At 39.9% G+C, this 26,796-nt stretch overlaps 2 protein-coding genes across 2 annotated transcripts; one reads left to right on the top strand and one right to left on the bottom strand.

The window, feature by feature from the left end:
• Nucleotides 1-1,722: 1,722 nt before the first annotated feature.
• On the top strand, nucleotides 1,723-5,660 carry LOC137255194 (fibrinogen-like protein 1). The gene is made up of 3 exons (XM_067792602.1): nucleotides 1,723-2,079; nucleotides 3,713-3,812; nucleotides 5,002-5,660. Exons 1-3 carry the CDS (start codon nucleotides 1,723-1,725, stop codon nucleotides 5,658-5,660), a joined length of 1,116 nt encoding a protein of 371 aa, XP_067648703.1.
• A 12,238-nt stretch (nucleotides 5,661-17,898) lies between these two features.
• On the bottom strand, nucleotides 17,899-26,696 carry LOC137255208 (fibrinogen-like protein 1). Its single transcript, XM_067792625.1, has 3 exons — nucleotides 26,352-26,696; nucleotides 20,283-20,382; nucleotides 17,899-18,557 (listed from the first exon to the last, which is right to left on the bottom strand). Exons 1-3 carry the CDS (start codon nucleotides 26,694-26,696, stop codon nucleotides 17,899-17,901), a joined length of 1,104 nt encoding a protein of 367 aa, XP_067648726.1.
• Between the last annotated feature and the right edge of the window lie 100 nt (nucleotides 26,697-26,796).

Genomic DNA, 26,796 nt, shown 5'->3' on the forward strand with positions numbered 1-26,796 from the left:
AGTTGAAAAGCTGATTTTGTAGTATCCTCCATTCACCCAACTTTTGAAAGCTTCGCTGAATTCTCGAATGTCGTAGATGTGGTCAATTTCTTTTATTCAGGCTACTAAAGAGGCCACATCCATACAGTACAATACCAGTGTGTGTACTCACATGTTGTTCAAAACAGATTTTCTATTGTCCAGCCCATCACAAATGTGTTGATAGATTTTTAACACTTTATGGATTCTTTGCTTTCAACAATGTCTTTAATTTATATTCACAATGATTGATACGGTAGAATGAGTGAATACATACATACATGCATACATCCATACATCCATACATACATAACATTCTTAAATCATGAAACTAATCTATAATGATATTTATATAGATCTTCTGCCACACCCAAATCACATAACATGCACAATCCATTTTCTTCAGGAACATTATGACACCAACCTTTTTTAACATTTAATTCATGAGATGTACATCGTAGTCGTGCAACTGCTGCCCTAAACCTTTTACGGTTAACATCGAAGAGATAATATTCTGCAATAAGATCTGATTTAAAAGTGTTTTAATGAGGTTTGGGGTGATAGAGTTAACGAAGGGGTGCAGAGTAGCAAGAACACGTCTTTATACCCTTGTTTAAATATATCTATATTCGGGAGTTAATGCAGTCAAGTTTAAAAGCATACTCAAATCCACATGTTTCAAGCACTTTTCACACACGTGTTACCCAATTCATCTTACCCAATTCATCTTACATATATACTAACCTTATCCAATATCTTAAAATTTGCATACATGCTTCAATATTAAAAGGCCTAGGGTAACGTCCACATTCCACATAAACCATGCAGTTAGGAGTATTGACCTTAACACCTCAAACTATTTTACAAGCATAAAGATGAACCCTTTTAAAAACATTAAAATGTGTAAAATCACATACATGCACCGTAAGCCCTCCAACATCAAACAGTTTTCACTATAATGATAAAGGGTCTCTACTTCCCGGTAAGACACCGTCGCAATCAAAGAACATTTTCCAAACTCAGATTCGTCATGACTTTCACGTTTAATAACCTCGACCATTTACTACCAATGGGCCCATTATCGAGTAAATCAGTGACGAACGGTAGTTGAAAAGCTGATTTAGAAGTGCCCTCCTCTCATCTAGCGTTTGAAAGTTTCATTGAATTCTGGAATGCTGTACATGTAAATAATGACGACAGGAGAAATAATCCATTACTTAATTCGAGTACGAATATGAAGTCTCTGATATAATTAGACAAATCGACTCGTCCACCAAAAGACGCTGGTTGGTAACATCTGTGATCAATTGATTTCTATATTTGTTTGGTTCGGTGACTCAGGGTGATGGAATGGATTTTGATTATTGAACAGTTTATGAATAATTGTATTGGTACCTGTCACAGCGCTGGATCAATCATATTACATTTTCCATACTATCGTTCGTCAAGATATTCACGTTCAGTGCTTTCGACTAAGTCCTAAACAATGACTCATTATCGAGTAAATCTGGCGTTAGATGAAGGACTGAAAAACATGCACTACAATAATCTATACGCAGGATATTGGGAGTGTCATTTCTTTGTTTGTGAGCAATATTTGTGACGATCTGGATGACATTAATACCTAAGTATATTGGTGAAGTAGTTAGATGAGTTAGATAAGGAACGTATCTAACACCTCAAAGGATATAGGTTGTGTCAGTAATGATGGCTTCATGTTCACAGATCACATTTCAAGCTGGGCCGTATGTTCCTGTTATTTGTATTTATATGTTGTTACTCCTTGTCGACCTTTCCTGTTCGAGTGAGTTCCATGAGAAACTTTTCACAGCAATGCCCGGATGTTCCAAAAGTGTCATTCTTCCGGTGACGCCTGTCAACTCTGATGTTGTGGCATCTCAAGGTCAGTGTTTGGCAAACTGTCTTGGAGATTCAAACTGCATGTCCGTCAACCTCTGTGATGACCCCCAGAGTGGACAGATGTGTCACAAACTACCTGAGACATCAAACGGGTCGTGTTCCGATCTGGAGTCAGCAGCTGGGTGCGTCTTTCTGGAGCCGGTAGGTGGCCTGACGAGTGCTTTCCCTCACACTTCTTGGTAGATTGGCCAGGGGAATGTTGTAATGTGCGATTTTTTTCAAACATGCTGAATTAGAAGCGAGAATTTATTGATGTCAGCTTCTTTATTTTCAGGAAGAAAACGTTTTGAATTATATTCTCACTCTTATTGGTGAATGACAGGAAAGGAATCAAACAGTTATATATGTACATGTGAAACACCAAAAGTGATAACAAGGGAAGCCAGTTTAATAATAAATAAATAGCACTAAACTGGTCAGGTGGGTGGACAAGAGTGAGTGAATGAGTGAGTGAGTGAGTGAGTTTAGTTTTACGCCGTACTCAGCAATATTCCAGCTATATGGCGGCGGTCTGTAAATAATCGAGTTTGGCCCAGACAACCCAGTGATCAACAACATGAATATCGATCTGCGCAATTGGGAACCGATGACATGTGTCAACCAAGTCAGCAAGCCTGACCGCCCGATCCCGTTAGTCGCCTCTTACAACAAGCATAGTCGCCTTTTATGGCAAGCATGGGATGCTGAAGGCCTATTCTACCCAGGGACCTTCACGGGTGGGTGGACAAGAGGAAGCCTGGGATTACTAATCTAGCTATGAAATATGAGCTTGAAATGGTGGCCTTTAACGTTGGATAAGAAATACAGAAGGTATACATTTCATTGAAAGGCACGAGTTTCAATTTATCCTTCCCAGGATGCGTTTATTAATTGATACTTTCAGTATTCAGTATTCAGTCATTATCAATACAACAGAAATTATAAACCAATTTGTAACATAGCTTATATTTTGGATTACACTTTCTGTAAGATTCTAGTACTTTTGGGGTGGAGTCCCATCGTGGATTCGAACCCATGACCGAAGAATCAGGCACCTTATCGCCAGCACAAAACATCAGCCGCCTAAACCGCTCAGCCACCGCGACTTCTCAAATAAGGAAGTCGGACAACTGGTAGTCGAGACTGTACCCTTCTGATAAGTGTCAATTTGCACGGCATGTGAAGTTGAAATGTTTGTGGATTAATGTACACATAAGAATGTTAGTACACACGTTTTCGTGTTTTCAGATTTATTCAGTCAGCATTTTTTACATATTATTATTATTTGAACAGGTTCAAGTTCTTTAGTGATATCAGAAATACAATAGATGGACATTTAAATTCCATTTGTGTTTTTGTTTTTTGTTTTTGGTTTGGTTTGGTTTGGGTTCTTTTCCCTTTGCGCCATATCATTAAACTTGGACAACGTGCTATGGTGGCCTTTAAGTAATAAACACTCACTAACTGACACACTGATTCTCACCAGAACATCGGAGGAAATTCCAGAATGATGCAGGCCTTATATCTGTTTGGTGTAAAACAACGACTATGGATTTGGTGTTAAAAACAAGTCATAACCACCAGGAATTAAATACAACCAATTAGCTTCAAATCCTGACATTTGCGGGGACTACCAATCTGCTCATATAATTCCGTCGCGTTCACACGTTGCATCAAGAGGACCTCCATGAACCGCGAATCCATTGTTCTTAATTTATGGATTATATGTTTCCATCACAAGAGAGATCGAGGATGCACGGAACATGAGATTCCTTGAATTAATCTTTCGCTTCAGGTGAACGTGTGCCAACATGGCGGCACGTACAGCGATGTCGTGTCTAGGTGTGACTGTTATGATGACTTCACAGGACCCTACTGTGAGAGACGATACAGAGGTGAGTCATTCAGCAAGAACGTCAAGGTCACAAAGTCCCAAGTGTCATCTTACGAAAGTAAGAAAAGACTCAAACCTCTCGCGTTTTTTTTTTTTTTTGTTTGTTTGGTTTTTTTTGTTCTGTGTCGGGCGAATACAGAGGTGAGGCATTCAGCAAGGTCCCAAGTACACACAGCTGCAACTATCATGTCACGAAGCAAAACACATTACTCTGGTGTCTCAACGCTCTGTCCTGTATCGGGGCGAACAGTTCTTTATGCCCTTAACGTTGCTCAAAATGAAACATTATTTTCTACTTGCAAAACTACTAAAAGTCCCTTTATCCCCACGGAACATCTTCCCATTTCATGAATATCCCCATGGTCCTTAGTACAGTGATCTACCTTCACTTGTTGAAGGTAGCCTGTTTCACATTGTTTTGGCATTTCTAGTTAAAACGGTTTAAATTTGATTACTAGTTTTAAATGGATATCTATGATATACTAGTAGTTTTACTGTTTTTCATCAACAGGCTTTTAATTTCTAAATTATATTCATCAGTCTGTAACATTATTTTTAATTATTCTCGTCACGATATGAATGGCGATATGAATGAGGATAAAAACCCTCACATGCGCGAACCACCTAAAACCAAATACAGTGTCCGAACAGACAAATCAGTGGTCTAAAGAAATAGCAGTGAATGAGTTCAGTTTTACGCCGCACTCAGCAGTATTCCAGCTATATGGCGGCGGTCTGTAAATAATCGAGTCTGGATCAACAATACAGTGATCAACAGATTGAGCTTCCATCGGCGCAAATGGGAACAGATGACATGTGTCAACGAAGTCATCGAGCCTGACCACTCGATCCCGTTAGTAGCCCCTTTCGAAAAGCATAGTCGCCTTTTACGACAAGCATGGTCGGCTTTTGTGGCAAGCATGGATTGCTGAAGACCTATTCTACCTCTGATCTTCTGACAGGAACTGACAGGAAACCACCCGGTTAAATAGATAAATATTATATGCACGACCAACTAGCCCCAATTCCAATCAGTTCTTAGCAGAGATATTATCCCAGAAGATTTGTCCAATGTTCATCTGAAAGCAAATGCTTTTGTTCTACTTGTCAATTTATGTTCATTGTTAACGTTAGTATACATCACTATAATTTAGTGAAACAATGTCATCCATTGTATTTTTGCTTTTCAGACTGTTCAGAGGCCTACACAGGTGGAATGCGAGGGGGGTCATCCGACTATCGAATCATCATCATCCGGCCACTGAACGCTCCGAGGGAGTACGAGGTGCAATGTTTTCTAGCGTATGGAGGGTGGACGGTAGTCGAAGAACGAGGATCTGGCTGCCAGAATGATTACAACAAGACATGGGCGGAATACAAGACTGGCTGGACCACGCCGTGCAACAGATGGCTCGGACTTGAAGCTCTACACTACATCACAAACCCACGTACAACCAAATTCGACATGTCCGTGAGTGGAACTGGTTCATTGAGCGGACAACACTATTATACTAATTTCAAGATTAGCGATGAAGCCAGTGGATACACTCTAACCTACACTGGTAACTATAAGCATGAATCTAAAGCCTCGGGAAATGGTTTTGAGTACGAATTAGCAAGCAAGCACGTCAATGGTAAAAGGTTCGCCACTTGGGACCGCCCCGACCCCTCGGGATGTGCTGTAAGTGGCGGGGCAGGATGGTGGTACGGGACTGACTGCCCTCTTACAAATCTCCACAAGAAATTCGATACTAGTGCGTTGTCGTCCAACGTAGCACAGTGGATAGACGACTTGGACCTTCTGGAAAAAGTATCATTCGTGAAAACGCAGGTTAAGGTGTTTTGGTAGCAGAGCGTTTAATGAATTAAATTTGTGTCGTCCCTCTCATACAGGACATGTCGTGCTTCGGATCAATCATAAATAGTTAACTGTCCGAATTTAGATGTAAATTTAATTTAGCAGGTGAAACTGGAAGATACATTAAAGTTAATAAATTGAGAGATTGTGTATATTTTTTAAATTGAATAACAAAAATGTTATTGAAGATGAATTTCATGTACAGTAACTCTTTATGTGTCATAAAAGATGTTAGTATTTTTCTGTACTTCAAAGCATTTGAAATGTTCGTTGTACGCCGCAGCTCTTGATCCTGTTGATCAGCACGGAGGACGCCTACAGAGGGGAAATCGTGATTCCCACAAACTGGTGTAAAGACAATCACTTACTGCTCAATGTGTCTGAAAAGAGATGAATATTGACTCCAGAAGCCTGTGCATTCACTAGTCACTGTCCATGGTTTAGATGTTGAAATTGTTAAGATCTACAAATATCTTGGAACAACAATTGACAAGAAATGGAACATAAATGGTAATACAGATGCTGTATACAAAAAGGTTCAAATTTCTTACCGAAACTTCGCTCTTTTAATGTTGTCAAAACCATTCTTTCACTGTTTTATCGCTGTTTTATTCAAAGCATCTTGACCCATGAAGGTCCGGTGTAGAATATGCCTTCAGCAACCCATGCTTGCCATAAAAGGCGACTGTGCTTGTTGTAAGAGGCGACTAACGGGATCAGGTGGTCAGCCTCGCTGACTTGGCTTACACATGTCATCAGTTCCCAGTTGCGCAGATCGATGTTCATATTGTTGATCACTGCATTGTCTGGTCCAGATTCGACTATTAACAGACCGCCGCCATATAGCTGGAATATTGCTGAGTGCGGCGTAAAACTAGACTAACTCACTCACTTAGCCTTCTTAGCCTTCTCAATCCAGTTCTGGTATGGATCTCTATCGGTACGAAACAGAAACAAACTTAACAAAATGGTCAAAATAAGCATGTAAAACCGCAAATGTGCATTTTGACCCTTTAGCTTATTTGTAAGAGGAAAGAGTTCTAAAATTTTACATGACTCTTCACACATTCTAAACACAGAATATAAACTTTTATCATCTGCCAGACGTTTCCAAATAACAAAATTAAGATTGAATAATGCCCTGAAATCGTTCATCCCGTCCAACATCTGCTTTTTAAATAATACATACAAATCTTATCCGTACCTGTATATGTCCACTGTGGTCGTTATATCAGTCATAACTGTTTTACCAACATACTTTTAAACTGTGTTCAATAATTTATGTTACAGTACATTTACCTGTGAAAAACGCTCATATATTTGCCCTATTTATACCTTATATATGTATGCGTTCGGTGACGGTGAACAGCAAATTCCCTGTCAGCGTAGTAAAGGGTTTTTTTTTTCTTTTCTTGTTCTTCTTCTTCTGGAATATTGTTAAAAACGGCTTAAAACCATACTCACTCACCCACACCCTTCTGCTTTTAAAAATACATTCTATCTAGTTTTAACTCTTTTTCTGATACTCTAGTTACAGTCGTCGATGACTGGTTCTTTAATAGCTTGTATTGTTTTGTGCATCTACAGCATTTCGTGTTACTGCGATATTGCCGATGAGACGATAAATTTTAACTCACTCACTCCTCTTACAATGTAGAACATATTTTAATGGATATCATAAGTGAAACAGTTCCACATGCAAATAGGTTCGGTGTTGTCAATATTTTCACTTCATCGCCAATGTCATTAATGTATGTCATTTGGTGTTTTAAACAGAAATTCAAAAATCATTATGTACAGTCATTATGTACAGTAGCTACGTTGTGTAAGAACACGGACCCTGTACTGCTGAGATTTCCCAAAGTCCAATAATTCGTCCAAACAGACATGCATCATGCAGCACTATTTTGAACTTGTATGTGTTAGTTCTATAATTCTAGATATAAACACAAATAAGCAGTTTACCACTGTATTGTATTGACGGACGTGTGATGCAAACTGAGTTTACAAAAGTCCTTCACAAATCAGCGTTCACACATCTTCACGTGCGTCATTCACCTAGGATCCAAAGCTTATCGTATTGACTTCCCAAAACTCAGACAACATCAAACATCACAAGTTTTGTGTCATGCTTCGAGACATTGTCAATGCCCGGATCTAAAACTCTGTTACTGACCCCCTATATCATCAATGTACAGATCAAGCTGATTAGGTATTTGCAACTCTAATAAGAATCATTGAGTCATAATGTACCGTCCTTTATAGTTAAAGTCTTTTGACGTTTAGTACTAGTTTTAAATATATATCTTTGATAATCTGGTTACTTTTCCTGTCCTTTGTCTACAGATCTTTTAACCTGATAACCTAGTTTTCATCGGTATATGGTTGTGACGTGTTGTAAAAGTTTAACTCACTCACTTAACTGTCAACACCATATGCAAATGACTGGATGAGTTGTGGCCTTTCACTGAATAAATTTGTCCGTCTGTGTCTGTGTTTTGTATATAATCCGTATTTTAAATACTAGTAGATGGTTGAATAGTGCTTTTGTCTCTTCATCAGCTGGAGCGGTGGGACAGTCACGTGGTGGAAGTTCGTCACGCCAAAGGCTCCGGTTCGATTCCCCACATGCGTACAATGTGTGAAGCATATTTCTGGTGCTCTTCGCCGTATCGCTGGGATATTGCTAAATGGGGTATAAAACTGGAGTCACATGGCGACATACACGTACGATCAAAAGTAATTTAGTAACGACCTCTTCAATTCCCTGACAATATTTAACTGGAGTTGTATATTTCTCTGATGTCCTCAAACAAAACACTTGATCCTGTGAGCCAAACAACACAAATGTTAACCTCATACTAGCTCAAATATGCTGAACAGCAAAAGAAACGCAACCGTTTAACAGAAGACATAATCATAAACGCTTACTTTTATCAGATTTCATTTTTTTCGATTCTTGCGTTTCTTTTGTGGTTTAGTATTGTTCTTTGTTGTTGTTTTTTGTTTTCTCCGCAGACTTTCAAAGTATGACCTCATTCATCATTGAAGGCCAAAACGAAAGTAGGGGGCGGTGGGGTAGCCTAGTGGTTAAAGCGTTCGCTCGTCACGCCGAAGACCCGGGTTCGATTCCCTACATGGGTACAATGTGTGAAGCCCATTTTCTGGTGTCCCCCGCCGTGATATTGCTGGAATATTGCTAAAAGCGGCGTAAAACTAAACTCACTCACTCACTCACTCAAAACGAAAGTACGTGTACATGGGTGATATCACAATGGTTTCACAACCTTACACACAATTTTAGCAATATTGCAGATGGTACGCTGATTGATCATCTTAGTTACATGATGCAATCTACGGAGACACAGCGAGTAACAGCAGCCATCTGTTTTTCCGTATCAGATGTACGCCATTTGGCATTACAAAGAACTAGCTTTTTCGAACGAAATCGTTCATGATAGGTTTCTATGATTTTGATACGTTAAAAGTATACAACTTACATGTTCCAGCAAAAAAAATATTACAATTTGTTCTACCACTTTTGTCATTATTACTGGACTATATTATGACTTGAGAATAAAATCCGAACATAACTTCGCGAGTAAAGAAAAACGCGCTTGCATGCCTTTTCCTGCTTTGCTGTAGGTTTGATGTTTAATACCGCACTCAGCAATATCCATGATGTATCGTGGCGGTCAGTTAATTACCGAGTCTGGACCAATCAATAGCATGCGCATCGATCTGGAATAGAAAGGTGTATGGGTATACACAGTATTGAGATTGTAAAAACGGCAATTACCTTTACTGAAAATGGGATTTTCTGTCAATCCATCGGGACGAAGTAGTCATCTATAATCTGCTGGCGTGTCCTATATTTTTTACATTAAGTGGTAGGGTATATATACAGCCATATCGCAATACTCTGTTCAAAACGATACATATTCCAATATATTTTTCTGAGAACGGGTATATTAGATAAAGAACAAATGAAGGTTTTGTGATTATTTTTATGGTTTAAATAAAATCCTACACACACTTTCATTCACACCAAGTGTTTTCCTTCACTGCTGAATGACCAAACAGCTTACTGTAATACTACATAGTATATAGAAAAGGAAAATTGAATCCCCGAGTGTGCAACTTAATTTTGAGACTGATGTTATCAGAACCATACCATATATGTTTAGAGACTTGTGGCATAGAAAATAAGATTCAACCACTGTTGCGTCGCCAAGTGTATATCGCAATAGGGTGCCTCACAGCTCTATTAATCGGAAACGGAATGCAGCCGTCCTTGATCAGCTCCTTCAATCAAAATGCAGGAATTTTAACTGAAAGAGCGAAAGTAGACATGATCATTTTAATCTTGTTGCTTGCATTTCCATTTCTGATGCATCTCTAGTATTTTTGCATACCTTTTCCACCCACGTGATTACTGTCAGTATTTATACGCTTTGCTTTGGGACTATACAATCAGTTAGGACCTATTACGTCATATCAAAGGGCGGCAACTTCGGCTTGTTCAGCTCGCAAACAAAGGCATCAATGGCGCTTTTTTAAAGGTATATTTTTACTGTAAGAAAACTTTATGTATTTTTTTCAAACACTGATATTAACTAAATAATAGAATCCATCCTGTTTCACTTTTCTTGTACACAAATCACCCATTGTTAGCTGAATCTTCACGGGTCTTTTCAAAATGAAATTATGAAATGCATATTTTTCGACAAAACTGATAAATGCTCAAAAATAAAATTGGGTTGATGTTGTAGATTGGAGGATTCCGGAACTCACATCGACCTATTAGAAAAAATCAACACGCAGATTAAAATTCGTGCAAATGTTTTAAATTTGTTGTTCTAGTTCTATAGATTGCATATTCATATTTTGTTACTGATCAATGAAGACAAACGATCGGTAATAACGTTGAGTTGGATAGAGGTCCTGGCATTCATATACAGTTCTAGGTACAAGTGAGTAGAGATTTACACCGCTTTTAACACTCTCTCAATATAAACCGGAAGCAGACGATACCTCTCCGTGTTCAGACGACTCTGGAAACACACATATGACGCTCCCTATAGAAACAGACAGCAGACGACTCTGAAAACACACACACGACACTTCCTATAGAAACACAAAGCAGACGACTCTGAAAACACACACACGACGCTCCCTATAGAAACACAAAGCAGACGACTCTGAAAACACACACATAACGCTCCCTATAGAAACAGACAGCAGACGACTCTGAAAACACACACATAACGCTCCCTATAGCTATAGAAACAGACAGCAGACGACTCTGAAAACACACACATAACGCTCCCTATAGAAACAGACAGCAGACGACACCATATAATGTGTCCCAAAACATTCGAAGTCAAATTTAATCTTCCACTCTTTTAGCTGTAGTGTTATTGTCATTTTAATTTGTGGTTAAACTTGCATTCAATCGCCAACACCTGAAGGGATGGTGTACATCCATCTAGGGTCAATGCAGGTAACAGAAGCACTGTAAGTCCCCATGGCACCTAGTATGGTGATCTACCTTTAGTTGTTGGTGATCAATAGTCAGTTTTTACGTGGTAGTGTCTAAGATAGATTTTTGCTCTTAAAAATACATTCCATCTAGTTTTAACTCTTTTTGTGATACTGTAGTTACTTTAAAGTCATCGATGACTGTTTTTTAACCCGTGAAGGTCCCGGGGTAGAATAGGCCTTCAGCAACCCATGCTTGCCATAAAAAGCGACTATGTTTGTCGTAAGAGGCGACTAACGAGATCGGGTGGTCTGACTCGCTTACCTGGTTGACACATGTCATCGGTTCCCAATTGTGCAGATCGATGCTCATGTTGTTGGTCATTGTCTGGTCCAGACTCGATTATTTAGAGACCGCCGCCATATAGCTGGAATATTGCTGAGTGCGGCGTAAAACTAAACTCACTCACTCACTCACTCACTCACTCTTTAATAACTTGTATTTTTTGTGCATCTACAGCATTTCGTGTTACTGTGATATTGCCGATGAGACGATAAATTTTAACTCACTCATTCATCTTATAATGCAGAACATATTTTAATGAATATCATAAGTGAAACAGTTCAGTATGCATATACGCTAAGTGCTGTCAATATTTTCACTTCATCGCCAATGTCATTAATGTATGTCATTTGGTGTTTTATACAGAAGTTCAACAATCATTATGTATGGTGGCTGATTTGGGAGGGAATGCATGTTTGGTCTAATTCTAGATATAAACACTAATAACCAGATGCAAACTGACTTCACGGAAGGTCCTTCACAAATCAGCGTTCACACATCTTCACGTGCGTCATTCACCTAGGATCCAAAGCTTATCACATTGATTTCCCAAAACTCAGACAACATCAAACATTACAATATTAAACGGGTTTTGTGTCATGCTTCGAGACATTGTCAGTCAATAAAGATGCAAGGCCCCAATCTAAAACTCTGTTACTGACCCCCATCAATCATGTTGTTCTTGTTTTTCTTTGGAAATCAATGTATAGATCAAGCTGATTAGGTATTTACAACTCTAATAAGAATTATTGATTCATAAGTGGAAATAACGTCACGCCGATTTTCAAAACACGTTTTTGCAATCTCAGAAGTGAAGCAAGTTCATTTGTGTGAACTGATGTAAAAATACAATTTTGTACATCAATATTGCACACGGCATGCTTGAAGGGATTGTCATGGTAGTGTCTGCTGCAGTAAATGGATTTTTTAAAAAAGTGCAGTTCTTATATTTTCTTTTCGACTTCAGTATGCGATGATAAAAAATAATAGTAACTGCATTTGTTATGTGCTATTTTGCACGCGTTGCGTTTGTTCAAATCGCAAGCACAATCTGATTGTCTTTATCTCGAATTATTGCCCAAGCAGCCTTTGAGGCTGTTAGTTATCACGTGACTTATCCCACCCGGTACCCATAATGTGCGGGGTCAACAGAGGATGTTTTGAACGAACTCACTTGAGTAAGCCGAGACCACATGAATCACACGTGTTTCCTTGTGGGACAGAACTGAACCACTTTACTAGAGTCAAACCACCAAACACGGTTACCCATCCGCACCCAATTTCAACTGATCTGTGACCTGAGCTCTGCACACAACACCACACACAAGATATTCGTCTAAAAAGACACTGAGTTTTTTGTATCAGTCAGCGCTTTCGAAATGTGCACTTAGCATTTTACTGAACGAATGGGTCTACAATCTTATGGATTGTTAAGGTTAGGCTGAGGCAGAGAGATTACATTTTCTTAACATGTTCTATTTCGCTTATTGACGCTTCGTTATTTTACTTTACCTTTCAGAATATCGCATAATCAAACTGGCTCTGACAACGTCTATTGATTCTGGTTTCTTGTTCCATATGACTTAGAACTGGTTGACAAGATATGGATTTACTCCATGTGACTCATGATCTATTAGGTTCCTGTAAATTTCATGATCTATTAGTTTCCTGTAAGTTTCATGATCTATTAGTTTCATGTGGTGGGTCGACGTATACCCTGACATTAACATCAATGACGCTTTGTGACACAGAAACCGTCTCAACTGTTTCGTCTTTCCATCTGTGTGTGACGATTCAGACTGAGAAGACAACTCTTACGAAAACTGTATGAGGAGAAAATTATTTCCAACAACGAAGAAACCTCTCCAAACAGTCGATGCGAATCTTGAACAAAAGATGTTTGAGCAGCGTTCAAACTTGCAGGTTTTAGTGACGTTGTAAAATATTATACAGTAAGTTTAGTAAATGGTGGACGGGTGGGTGATTTGGATTGGTGTGTGAGGATGGATGGGTGGTCGGTCGAGTGAACGAGTGAGCGGCTTGCTGGCTGGCTAGATGAGTGAGTGGGTGGGTGGGTCTGTGAGGGGATGGGTTTGAAGGAGGAATCATGTACAGAGGAGAACGATCTTCCAACACCATCTAGAAACTGGGTACTGTTCCTAGCTTAGAGGAGACTGATCTTTCCACAAGATCTAGGAACTGGCTAATGCTCTTATGGAAGAGGAGAACAGTCTTCTCACAAGATGCACGACGCGACATTTACTGGGAGCAAAGACAACGATGCATCACAAGAAACGGGCTTCACACATTGTACCGGTGCTCGGACTCGGACCTGGGTACGATAAAATACAACTTATGAGGAGCTTAAAATATTTATTAAAGGGTATCTGAGAACAGAAGATGTTTCAAATTCCGAAGAAATCGTAAGCTTATTAAATAGTACTGATACCAGATGGTTGTGAAATGTTGAGCGTGTCCTGCCTCACTATTGTCAACTATCACAAACACATTCAGAGGCAGGACAATTGTTAACCTACATGACAGAAAGGAGGTCTGTATTGTCACCGAAATGACAATGTCCTCAATCTGCATGGGATTAAAAGTTCGATTAATGCACTGGATGGTGTAACATCGTTCGATCACGAACTTTATGACACTCGGAACAAGCATGTTGGGTTGTGCTTCATAGTTGTCCAATTCAAAGCCTGGAATGAGACAATGGGGGAAACTTTTCATTTGAACGTTTGAGTCATTTCATCAGATTTCTTTGTTGTTTCATGTTGGTTTCATAACTAGTTCTTTTACTTCCCTGTCAACTTATCTGTTAAGGTGGACATCAACTTGGGAATCGACACTTAACGGGGGACGGCAGGGTAGCCTAGTGGTTAAGGCTTTCGCTTGCCAGCTCGAAGACACAAGTTCGATTCTCCACATGGGTACAGTCATGACTAAACTCACTCATTCACCTATCAGGTGACAGCGTGTACTGGGATACATGGTCAAAACGCCAGGAATGAAGATTTCGTATAGATATAGGCAAATGGTCTATAAAGTTCAAAAATCTAATGTTGTGACATAAGTGCAGTGTGCTCTTTTACAAGACTGCGAGAAACTCACGCCTGATTTTTCGGAAGAACATCTAACTTAGTGATACACGGTTTAAGGAACATGACATTGTGTATGGCTACTCAGAGCAGAAGTTTGGATATTGTTATCCGGAGCTGCAGAAAACTTTGGGGATCAATGAGATGTTCCCGCTTGTGATCATCATCTCAGCTGGGTAATCAAATTTTTATGTAACCCCACCAAAATGTACCCATTTCATTCCAACTCAAATGAGTATTTGCCATATTCTAGTAATTGCATGCACAACAAAGTTGAGAAATACCGCATGTTGCTAAGTTCACATACTGAAGTAGAACCTCTCAATATGTTTCAGTTATGTTAGCTATCCCAAGTAATCGTATCCGTAATACATAGGGACCCGTGAAAGCCCGGTGTAGAACAGGCCTTCAGCAACCCATGCTTGCCATTATAAGTGACTATGCTTTTCCTATGGGGCTACTAACGGGATCAGGTGGTCAGGCTCACTGACTTGGTTGACAGATGTCATCGGTTCCCGATTGCGCAGATCAATGCTCATGCTGTTGATCACTAGATTGGCTGGTCCAGACTCAATTGTTTACAGACCGCCGCCATATAGCTGGAATATTGCTCAGTGCGGTGTAAAGCTAAACTAAACCACTCACTCACTCACTGTAATGCGTAGGACTTGGTCCTTCAGATTCTAGTAGGTTTGGTAATAAAAATATATATTCCTGGTACGCAAACTAAGATTTTAACTTTTGTGTGTACGCATATAGTATCACATTTATTGAACATTTACAAAAAACATCAAGCGGACTTGCATTCAGCAGACTTAATAGTAATTGAGATTTGACATTAAGATACACAGATTATCTGTCCCTCTCTTATCATTACTTTATGAACACCTAATTGTGTTTAACGTCACTGTTTCCATGGAATCACCATTTCGTACCCTGACAATGTCAGTAAGACATGTTGAACATTGCAGAATATTAAATATAATAAGTTGTTTACTGGTCACGCGGGGACATGGGTTGATGTACCCTTGTTTGTTTATGTTAAACAAACATCAGGGAACATTAACAAACATGGAGGGTACTTCAACCCATGGACCTGAGGGACAACGTATTTATCTTACCGAACACCTCAATGTTAATTTTGAACTGTTTGAAGCATAGATATCGGACCGTGCACTTCAAACGTTTCTAATCGTTCACCTTGCTGTTTTTCCTGCAGGAGTTGTCTTAGTAAAGGCGCCGCAGTGTAATTCCCCTTCTCAATATTCACGGGGACTACATTTCAATTCGCCAAAATTTATTAATGGGAATGCGAGGTTAATCTTTTAGTAACCATTGCTAGATTTTGCAGACGACGCAAGAAAAACGAATTTAGAATTATCTCCCTTCCATCGATTTGCATTCGCAAAACATCAGTAATTTCTGTACATCAATGTTATTCGAGATGAAAAAATACTACCACGAAGTATCGAATGAGTTGCTATTGCATTGCGATATACCTCGCTTGTAAGTGGGGTACATTGAAAATAATAGAAGAGCGCTATGCAGCATTGATGTGTGAGGTACGATAAATACATATGTCAAACGACACGAACCGATGACATACTTAAGTCAACATGCAAGTCGAACTATAGTCTTACCATCTATACTGAGAACGTGTAGACGTCATCAAATACATAAATATCGAACAGACGTTAATCATACGTTCAAAGACGTGATATGCCCTCAACAATCAATGTCTTGGATGTGAATGTAGATAATATGTTAACAAGTAGTCGTCCTTGCAAAATGTCATATGAAGCTAAAATATATGGATCTAGATCTGAATCAATACTGTCTATGCGGGCAGGGAACAAGAAACAAAGGACGAACCTGATCTCTGTCGCATTCGGTGTTTCCGTATTTGCCGAAATGGTTTCAATCACAAGTTGTGCGAAGCATATTCGTAAAGAGCACTCCAAGGGACATAACTCAATGAGCTTCGCTTGAAATAATGTTCGGCCGGCAGAGACTGCGAGAGTCGATTTGATGCAGTGCTGCATTAATTCATTCGAACATTTAAATTTGATTCTGTATTATGAATACGTATTTTTTTTCGCAATAAGTCAGATGGCAGATCTCCGAGGACTAGTAGCATTATTGAGAGAAATGCATTTTTATTTTTAAAGTATTGTTGTGTGATTAAGCGCCTTTAAGATTACTTACATGTGATGGCAGTAAAGCAATGGCGGGTTTGTAGACAGACAACAGCACATTTTACATGAGGAGGGACCTCACCAAAGCTTGACAGACTGTGGAGTGATGCTCATTTAAAATATTGTTGAAACAAGGCAAACTTCTTCCACCTAGGTACACAAAAACAAGCGTGAGCAAAGTATTGATGAAATTAACGTTGCTCTCTTTATAACTTTATTTTAATATCAGTGTTTACTGTCGATGGCCACCGTGGCTGTATATTGAAATGACAAGGGTCAAGGAAGAGAATACAATGTCAATAATGTGTTTTGCATCCTCTGTGATGGGTGCAGCCTGGATAATGTCTGAAGCAATTACCACTACAAACACTTTCTCACTAATATCTTTGATGGGGAAACTTCAGGAAGCTATTGATCCACCCGGACATGGTAGATTGCCAACCTTACCCATTGTCGAATAATTACAGATGAGTATTTTGTATGCGTGCTACGACCTCTCTGTTCAGTAGCCACATCATCCCATGACTTCTGTCCAACGGGCTCAGAAGTCCATTCCCGGTATTGTTGCCGAACAGCCAGCAGAAATCGATTGCGTCAGCAACTTCTACCGATGTATCCAGTGGCTTCACAATGTTCATGTCAAACACGCGTGTCGTTGTTTTGTGGTTCACAGACATTACACATCCAGCGGCAATGCAGTGAAAACCTGCCATATTTAGGCAACGGGTTCATCTCGTGCCAAAGCAATCAAAACTGCTTTAGGCAGCACACATCCTAGAGACAAAAACCTTATACAATGTTGAATACATCATTTATTCTGCTCAAGCAGGGTCAGTGGGTTAAAACGGCACGCCAAAAATCAGGGTTCAAGTCCCGCACCGTGATATTGCTGGAATATTGTTCAAATCCACGAAAACGAAGCTTAGTCACTCATTCTGCCCATACTCATAGAATGCAAACCAACCCAAAACAATCGTCGACTTCTAGACTGTGGCCAAAAAAGAATCTTGTGAATGGTTGGACAAACCTGTGATGTTTTTTAGCTGTCATTGTTTGTTTGTGAAGGTTTTTGAGTGACCACACAAATGCAGTAATAAGATGATTAGTTACCAAGATACTTCTATCTCTGTTTCCACAAAATGTACCTTTTCTAAAACGCCATTCTTGTCTGGCCATTGAGCCATGCTGGAAGCCGACGTACTGATATCAAACTTCTTGTGGAGATTTGTATCAGGGCAGTCAGTCCCGTACCACCACCCTGCTCCATCACTTACTGCACATCCCGAGGGGTCGGGGCGGTCCCAAGTCGCGAACCTCTGACCATTGATGTGCTTGCTTGTTCCTCCATACTCAAGTCCATTGCCTGATGCTTCAGTGGTATGATTGTAATGTCCAGTGTAAGTGAGAGCGTATCCAGTGGCTTCATCGCCAATCTTGAAAGAAGTGTAGTAGTATTGCCCAATCAGTGCACCTGTTCCAAGGACATATATATCGAAGGTGGCACTGCGTTGGTTTGAGATGTAGTGTAGAGCTTCAAGTCCCAGCCATCTGTTGCATGGCGTGGTCCAGCCAGTCTTGTATTCGGCCCATGTCTTGTTGTAATCATTCTGGCAAGTATAGTCGCGGGTGTCCACTATCGTCGACCCTCCATAAGCAAGTCGACATTTCACCTCGTACTCCCTCGGAGAGTTCAGTGGCCGGATGATGATGATTCTATAGTCGGATGACGCCCCTCGCATTCCACCTATGTAGGCCTCTGTACAGTCTGAAAAATATATAGAGACTACATACTTCTTAAAACCAGCCAACGAATAGAAGATCGAAAGACAGCCACTAGGACATGACATGCTTTATGCGAACGCATGGTGTCACCACTGATTTCAGTGATTCATTGATACAATTTCCATAGGTATGTGTTTCTGGGGATAGTCAAGACTAGGTAGTTTTCCCTTTGTACGAAACAGAATGTGTTTCTGGGGATAGTCAAGACTAGGTAGTTTTCCCTTTATACAAAACAGAATGTGTTTCTGGGGATAGTCAAGACCAGGTAGTTTTCCCTTTATACAAAACAGAATGTGTTTCTGGGGATAGTCAAGACTAGGTAGTTTTCCCTTTATACAAAACAGAATGTGTTTCTGGGGATAGTCAAGACTAGGTAGTTTTCCCTTTATACAAAACAGAATGTGTTTCTGGGGATAGTCAAGACTAGGTAGTTTTTCCTTTGTACAAAACAGAATGTGTTTCTGGGGATAGTCAAGACTAGGTAGTTTTCCCTTTATACAAAACAGAATGTGTTTCTGGGGATAGTCAAGACCAGGTAGTTTTTCCTTTGTACAAAACAGAATGTGTTTCTGGGGATAGTCAAGACCAGGTAGTTTTCCCTTTGTATAAAACAGAATGTGTTTCTGGGGATAGTCAAGACCAGGTAGTTTTTCCTTTGTACAAAACAGAATGTGTTTCTGGGGATAGTCAAGACTGGGTAGTTTTCCCTTTCCACAAAACGGAATGTGTTTCTGGTTATAGTCAAGACAGGGTCGTTTTCCCTTTGCACAAAACAGAATGTGTTTCTGGGGATAGTCAAGACTAGGTAGTTTTCCCTTTATACAAAACAGAATGTGTTTCTGGGGATAGTCAAGACTAGGTAGTTTTCCCTTTGTATAAAACAGAATGTGTTTCTGGGGATAGTCAAGACCAGGTAGTTTTTCCTTTGTACAAAACAGAATGTGTTTCTGGGGATAGTCAAGACTGGGTAGTTTTCCCTTTCCACAAAACGGAATGTGTTTCTGGTTATAGTCAAGACAGGGTCGTTTTCCCTTTGCACAAAACAGAATGTGTTTCTGGGGATAGTCAAGACTAGCTAGTTTTCCCTTTATACAAAACAGAATGTGTTTCTGGGGATAGTCAAGACTAGGTAGTTTTCCCTTTGTATAAAACAGAATGTGTTTCTGGGGATAGTCAAGACCAGGTAGTTTTTCCTTTGTACAAAACAGAATGTGTTTCTGGGGATAGTCAAGACTGGGTAGTTTTCCCTTTCCACAAAACGGAATGTGTTTCTGGTTATAGTCAAGACAGGGTCGTTTTCCCTTTGCACAAAACAGAATGTGTTTCTGGGGATAGTCAAGACTAGCTAGTTTTATGCATTGGCTTTGCAGATTTATTAAGATGAGGGTGAAATGCGTTCTTGCTTGGGTATGTATATCAGGGTTAATCCTGAGCATTGTCGGAGGCCAGTCGTTTATCATTCACAAAAAGAGTTATTGTTATGCCTTTCATATAGGAGCGCCATTGTCCTGCAAAACCGGTACTAATGTTTGCTGAAAGACCACTGATGTGCATGTTAATAATCTTATCACGTTGGATTAGATATTCGGCATGTGGGTTGAGAGCTCACAACAGGGACTGCTTGAAAATACTTGTTCTTTTTTTTCACTCTTTCAAATGCCATGGCGCTGGCACATTGGGGTACTTCAGATCTGGCAGAATGCCTCACCTCTGTATCGCCTCTCACAGTAGGGTCCCGTGAAGTCATCATAACAGTCACACCTGGACACGGCATCATTGTACGTTCCTCCATGTTGGCACACATTCACCTTAAATGAAACCAATTACCCATTGAAAACATGATATCAGGAATGGTTATCGTTCATGAATCCTTGGTCTTTCTTGTAATTTAGATTTTAAAAGTACACTTATAAAAGTCATTAAGTCAACTTCCACATCCTTGACTCTCATTCTGTCATTACTCATTTTTTTACAAAGTTCTCATGAGTATTGAAGAAATGGCAACGACTTTATACTATACTAATCTGGTCAAATCTGGACTGACAAACCAACTTGGCGTAAGCGATCGCGATGTTTGGGGGTTATTTCCATTTATAGTTTGAGAACCGGGGTATGTATAGAAGTTCAAAGCCGTTGTGAATCTTTACAGAAGTCTCAAAGTGATGTCATCTCTCCATGTTTCAGATCTCCCCCTGTTTTCGTTCTTAACTGTTTATTTTCCGTTCTAGGAAAGTAATCAGGGTTTATAGAACGTTGTCTTGGTACCAGTACCGACTCTGCAGCTGGTTCTAGTTCTGCGTCGTGTGTAGAAGTCACCTAAACTGGATGCAGGGTTATCTATGCGTTAAAGTGGAAACTGACAGACGACGATAATGACAAAGGGGCATAGACAACATATTCTTGTCTGTCACAAGTATAAGACATCTCATTATCAAATGATCTTTTGTCTGATCCAGACTCGATTTACAAGCAACATCGAACCGCAGTATTGCTGCTAAAACAATTGAACTCTTTAAAAAAGTAGGGATCTTCATTTTTTATTTACGATTAACAATATTTAAGAGATTTATCGGAGTCAATCAGTGCTGATATAATATTATTGAACGTTTTGAGAGTGTATCACCATTTGCACTTCCTTACAACCATAGTTATTTGGAATGTAGTCGCTTTTGAAAGATGACTAGTGCACGGCACGTAATTTGCATGTATACGATTTTTTACATATCATGCGTTGTGTTTAGGGGTGGTAATAGAGTAAAATGAAAATGCGTTCATAAAATGTCTTACCTTGAAACGTTTGTGAATGTTTACACTTCCCATCCAAATTGAAAGTTCATTATTCCCTACTTTTTTTATATAGTCAGACCTGTACACGTCAAGCTGTACCTTTAGCAGAATTTTCTAATGATCTCAAGTATGATGATGTACCTTGAGAGATATATATATATTTAATATATTGTGAATATATATATCACTCGAACTTAGGGGGATATTTAGACTCCACACGTTCGCCCCGCAAGGCCTCAACGATACAATAGTTTGCTTCCTCATCTATACAATATTATATAGTTTAAGTGTATAGGTAAGTATAATCTCTATCTTTTTATTCATTAATAAAATGCTACAGCTTTCTAAGTCGCGATATGGCTGAAATATTGCTAATGTGCCTTTAAATGCTAACCCATCCACTCACTCACTCACTCACTCTTTGGGCGTGGTGGTGTCCCTGACCAATGGTCCAAATTGTTGGTACTGGAAACAGTGGACTCGATTTTGCATATACCCATTCACCATAAAGTATTTAAAGTAGGGGAACTGTACTTTCAATGTACCATTGTCGAAATTGGGAGATGTATGGGATTGATTCAGTTTTGATACAATAATAATGGATGTTTTGAGAATGCATCACCACATGGATTTCATTCAGAGTAAAGCTGTTCGTTCAGTTATATTGTTACTGGAGTATGACATGAAAATTTCAGGTTTACAATTTTCAGTCAGTAGTCTGTGATTTGACCCTGAAAACCCTGACCATGCACAGATGCAAGAAAGTTATCGGAAACAAAATGGTCTACAGTGATTTATCGACCTGCCTGAAAAACGTCAAGATTCATAGTGACACCCCATGTAGGAGGATCCGACATTGCGCATATGCTTCCAATGCAGCGTGTTTGCATGTAATGATAACATGAAATGATGCTGCACACACAAGTGGGTTTTCTTTCTACCAGACTTCATAGTTCAGGTTCCCCTACTTATTTTGAAGAGTATATATGCATAATGTGCCAGCCTTGCTTGAAGAGAGATTAGGTGTTCGCAGCTGATATCATTCAAGGAAAATCGTTAAACAGTGATTTGAGTTCTACTGCAATGTCCTCTTCCGTTATATCAGAGATTTCGCACGATTACATACATGTCTCTTCGGGTATTCAAATATTTGTTTACGGAAACAACAATTTCAGCATGGGCAAAATGACCTGCTTCAAATAGATTTTCAGACAGTCGTGGCAATCAACACCATCGACCACGAGAATGCAAGGCATTATCATTTGAGGTGATGCTCCCTGAACATATGTTTTTAACAAGAGCCGGTGTATCCACCAGAGAATGTGAACAAGGACAGTGATGACATGGAGCTGGCAAAAAAAGGGGCTACAAGCAGCGTTCGAAACAACCACCGACACACAGACCCAGCGCCGGTTGTTATTATATCTGACGTGCAGTTTCAAATATGTTCAGGCCCTTATGACCTTCAGTAAATTATCTGTCAATTATTTATAACTGGAATGTTTCCAATTTTTTACTTTATTAACGTTCGGGAATCCTCCACGAGTCATCATTTTACGATAACTTACGCTTTGGCCTAGGAATGACAACACCACCAGTCTGACAAATAAATACTCCTCTGTGTGCTTATTACGCATCGCTTAATTTTGTTGAAACAGTGTGAAATTGTGAACAATGTAGTCTAGTTTTTATCGGTTTGACTTTAACCAAATGGGTCTGCAGATTTCATTCAGGGCCTGTAGATTTTAAAGCCAGCAGATAGCACCAGGCCCTCATGGCAAGCTGGTTAAGTAAATTATTGCTAACACTGGTAGGCTACAGGAGTGTCATTATAAATACTGTTAGCTATTGTAGTCTGTAAGCGCAGTCTAGCTTCTGGGGAATTATCTGAAGACAACGGGAAAATTATGATATATTGAGCATAGACTAACATAGATAGACTTTAGCCAAGTCGGTTGCCATCCTGAATTTTATGCCACTAGGGGACACTGCATGCTGAGGTGGATGTATATCCAGATGTATATGGATATGTTTTGTGTATAAATATGACAAATTCCAGCCATAGTGGGTGAGTTAGAATACGCCACAATCAGCAATATTCCAACTACATGGCGGCAGTCTGAACAATTCAATCCATGAATAAACAGCATTACATCGACCTACGCAGTTGGAATACGATGACATGTGTCAACCCAGCGAGTCTGACCATCCGATCCCGTTAGCTGCCTCTTACAACAAGCATGGGTTGCTGAAGATCAATTCTAACCCGGATCTGCACGTGTCAAATGCTGTAATAACCTTCCCATTAACAAAAAGTCAAGTCAGCCAGCCACATCATCCCATGCCTTCTGCCGCTGACCTACTGGACAAATAGCTCGAAGGCTGTCAACTCAGTTAAATCTCATGACCACCAGCTGTTGTTTGTGATGATGCTGTTTCAGACAACACCATCGACCACCATTGACCGCCCTAATGATACCATCGGATCAGTTCTACTCCCCGTCCAAATAATGCTAATCTTGAAGGTGTGTTCCAGGCAAACGGAATACTTACCTGGTTCTACAGCTTTTCATTACCCAGGCCACAACTACAGTCCGTTTGATAAGTGGACCGATCAATTGCAAATTTTATCAATGTACATAAATGCCACATTAACACAAATAGCACACATGTTTATCATTTACAAATATCCAACACCTGTCTGATAGTTGAAGATTTTCCGGACTCCACCATAAACGTTGTTTAAAAAACTATAAACATTGAAATTGAAAATGCAAAGGTTGTTATCTGTCGAGGTGGGGGTGAAACCGCAGAAACGGAACAGCCACTATCTCGTCGTGCACGGGATACACATGTCTGATGAAAAATGAATTTGAATGCTGACGTGAAAAGTTAATGATTAAAGTGTACGATTTTTCCGTGCTGAAGCCGAAAGGGACAAACCGTTTTATGTTATTAATAAATTGCGTAAGCGGGCATCAAAAGCTTTAGGAGTATCAGCAAGGGTACTGACAAATGTTCTGGAACACACACATTTGCGTTTTCAATGATGATAGTTTCTTAAAAAACTTTTTGGTGGAGTCCGGAAAATGTTCAAATATCAGAAAGCTGCTGGGTATTAGTGAATGATAAACACGTGTACTATTTTATATTTAGGCAATTTTGTACAATGTTAAAATTTGCAATTCATCTGTCGTTTCTGACTCAAACTTCTCCCATTTTCAACTGATATAGAGGTGCAACTAACGACAGCCCAGTTCAATCTCTTTCTACAATTAGCAGCTGGATCCTGGAAAAACATTTTCCCTCAGGTCCAAAATCAACCATCGTATAAGACACTAGAATTCACATGTAACACACGCACTTTATCTTGTACACATTATTTCAAACTCTATTTGCCGTATGTTAATTCACACACTGTGGTATACATTTCATACCTGCAGTATGTTTTCTGAACTGATTTAGAACTGGTTGATTCATTGTTATTTAAATATTTAATTATTTAATGGTGGCGGTCCGTAAATAATCGGGTCTGGACCAGACAATCCAGTGATCAACACCGTGGCCATCTATCTACGCAGCTGGGGTACGATGACATGTGCCAACCATGTCACTGACCCTGACCACCCGACCACGTTAGTTGCCCCTTGCGATAAACAGCAACTTTTACTGCGGATCTTCATTGACTGATGTGTTCTAAATACGATATTACTAAAACAAACTTCATGCATGATAATACTTAGATTCTTAGACAAAACATGATGGCAACTTATTGCCATGCATGGGTATCCTGTCCCATAATCAGTGTTGAACGTTAACATAAACCACACGGTTATTAAAGGATTTAGCCACAGTGAAGAAAAATATGGATCGAGATCCGGACGATCGAGGAATACCAGTAAGCGTGATGATAATTTTGTCTAACAAGACGCAGTCATGACCCATGCTGAAGAATTGTACAAGCAATAGAGAAGTGGAATCCAAATCGTTAGAAAGAACTGCAGGCCGCTGCAGCTGGTAGAAGGGAACACCCCTGCCTTACAGATGGGCACAATATCTAACTTGGTGTAGGCTCAGAGAAACCTTGAGGACATGGTGTGTGGTTCACTGGTCAACTAATGACTGCAAAGTGGACGCCACTACAGTGCCTGAGTCACACAGTGGTCAACAGGGAGCACTGAATTCGGCCATAGTGTCACAACCATCACCTTGCTAGTGATGGATGACAGCACCACGACCGCCCTGTTCTTGAACCGTATTCACCCATATGCAGGACTCTATTCTGTAAAATTACTATGACACATAAAGAGCCCACACAGAGCCCATCAAAATTTGGTGCGGCTATCAAGTGACAAGTTTGAGTTCGAGATTCTTCTGTTCCAATTCTGTTGGAAGTGACACAGACACAGACACTTCATGCGGAATAGCAGAGAAGAGAAGACTGTACCAGCGGTTCATACCATGGCAACATTTTGTCCATTCTTGCTTTACTTTGTCCCTTTCTTTCATCATGTCCTTATTGATATTCTTACGTTTACATGATTTTATTAGCTTATTCCTGTTGTAACATTCCCAGTATCTACCTTCCTCATCTGACATCACTTTACTTGCAGCTATCTCTTCTTTTCACTTTCTTTTGGCGACATGAGAGTAGCCTAATGGTTAAAGCGTTTGCTCGTCACACAGTAAACGGGTTCTCGATCCCACCTTCTCCGTCACGGGGTTTGAATTTCACTTAAGTGTTATTGTCAGTGTCTGCAATTAAAGGTCACAGTATTTCTGATTACTTAATACCGAGGATATTGATAAATAATCTCAAAAGTTACAAATGTGACTGAAAAGGTCTGTAACGTCGGAAACATTTTCTGACCTGTCTGAGGTGACCTGTCCATCATCGAGTCATACTAGTGCTACGACAGAAAAACGATGGAGGGAGAGCAAACTCAAAGCAATAAACTGGTGACGTAACAAGCATTTGACAGTTACTCACCGGCTCCAGAAAGACACAACCAGCGGCCGCCTCCAGATCTGAACATGACCCGTTTGATGTCTCAGGTAGTTTGTGACACACTTGTCCACTCTCGCGGTCATCACAGAGATTGACGGACGTGCAGTTGGAATCTCCTAGACAGTTTGCCAAACACTGACCTTGAGATGCCACAACATCAGAGTTGACAGGCGTCACCGGAAGAATGGCACCATTGGAACATCCGGGCATTGCTGTGAAAAGTTGCTCCTTAAACTCACTCGAACAGGAAAAGCGAACAAACAGTACCAGAATATAAATAACTGGCACATGAGCTTGAAATCTGATCTTTACACACGAGTCTATCATGACTGACACAGCCTTCATCCTTATCCTTTTAGGTTGCAGGTGCTGCTCCTTATAATTTCGAGGTCTTTCTTTGCTACTGAGTTTGTTATCAGAGAAACTT

Source organism: Haliotis asinina, chromosome 11 (genome assembly GCF_037392515.1).
Source record: "Haliotis asinina isolate JCU_RB_2024 chromosome 11, JCU_Hal_asi_v2, whole genome shotgun sequence".
NCBI classification, from domain to species: Eukaryota; Metazoa; Mollusca; class Gastropoda; order Lepetellida; family Haliotidae; genus Haliotis; species Haliotis asinina.

Excerpts from the sequence above, each read along its gene's own strand:
- LOC137255194 (XM_067792602.1), top strand. The coding sequence starts at position 1,723 with ATGATGGCTTCATGTTCACAGATCACATTTCAAGCTGGGCCGTATGTT. Across the intron at positions 2,080-3,712 it reads GGTGCGTCTTTCTGGAGCCG|GTGAACGTGTGCCAACATGG; the intron begins GTAGGTGGCCTG and ends CTTTCGCTTCAG. Across the intron at positions 3,813-5,001 it reads CTGTGAGAGACGATACAGAG|ACTGTTCAGAGGCCTACACA; the intron begins GTGAGTCATTCA and ends TTTGCTTTTCAG.
- LOC137255208 (XM_067792625.1), bottom strand. The coding sequence starts at position 26,696 with ATGATAGACTCGTGTGTAAAGATCAGATTTCAAGCTCATGTGCCAGTT. Across the intron at positions 20,383-26,351 it reads GTTGTGTCTTTCTGGAGCCG|GTGAATGTGTGCCAACATGG; the intron begins GTGAGTAACTGT and ends GTTTCATTTAAG. Across the intron at positions 18,558-20,282 it reads CTGTGAGAGGCGATACAGAG|ACTGTACAGAGGCCTACATA; the intron begins GTGAGGCATTCT and ends TATATTTTTCAG.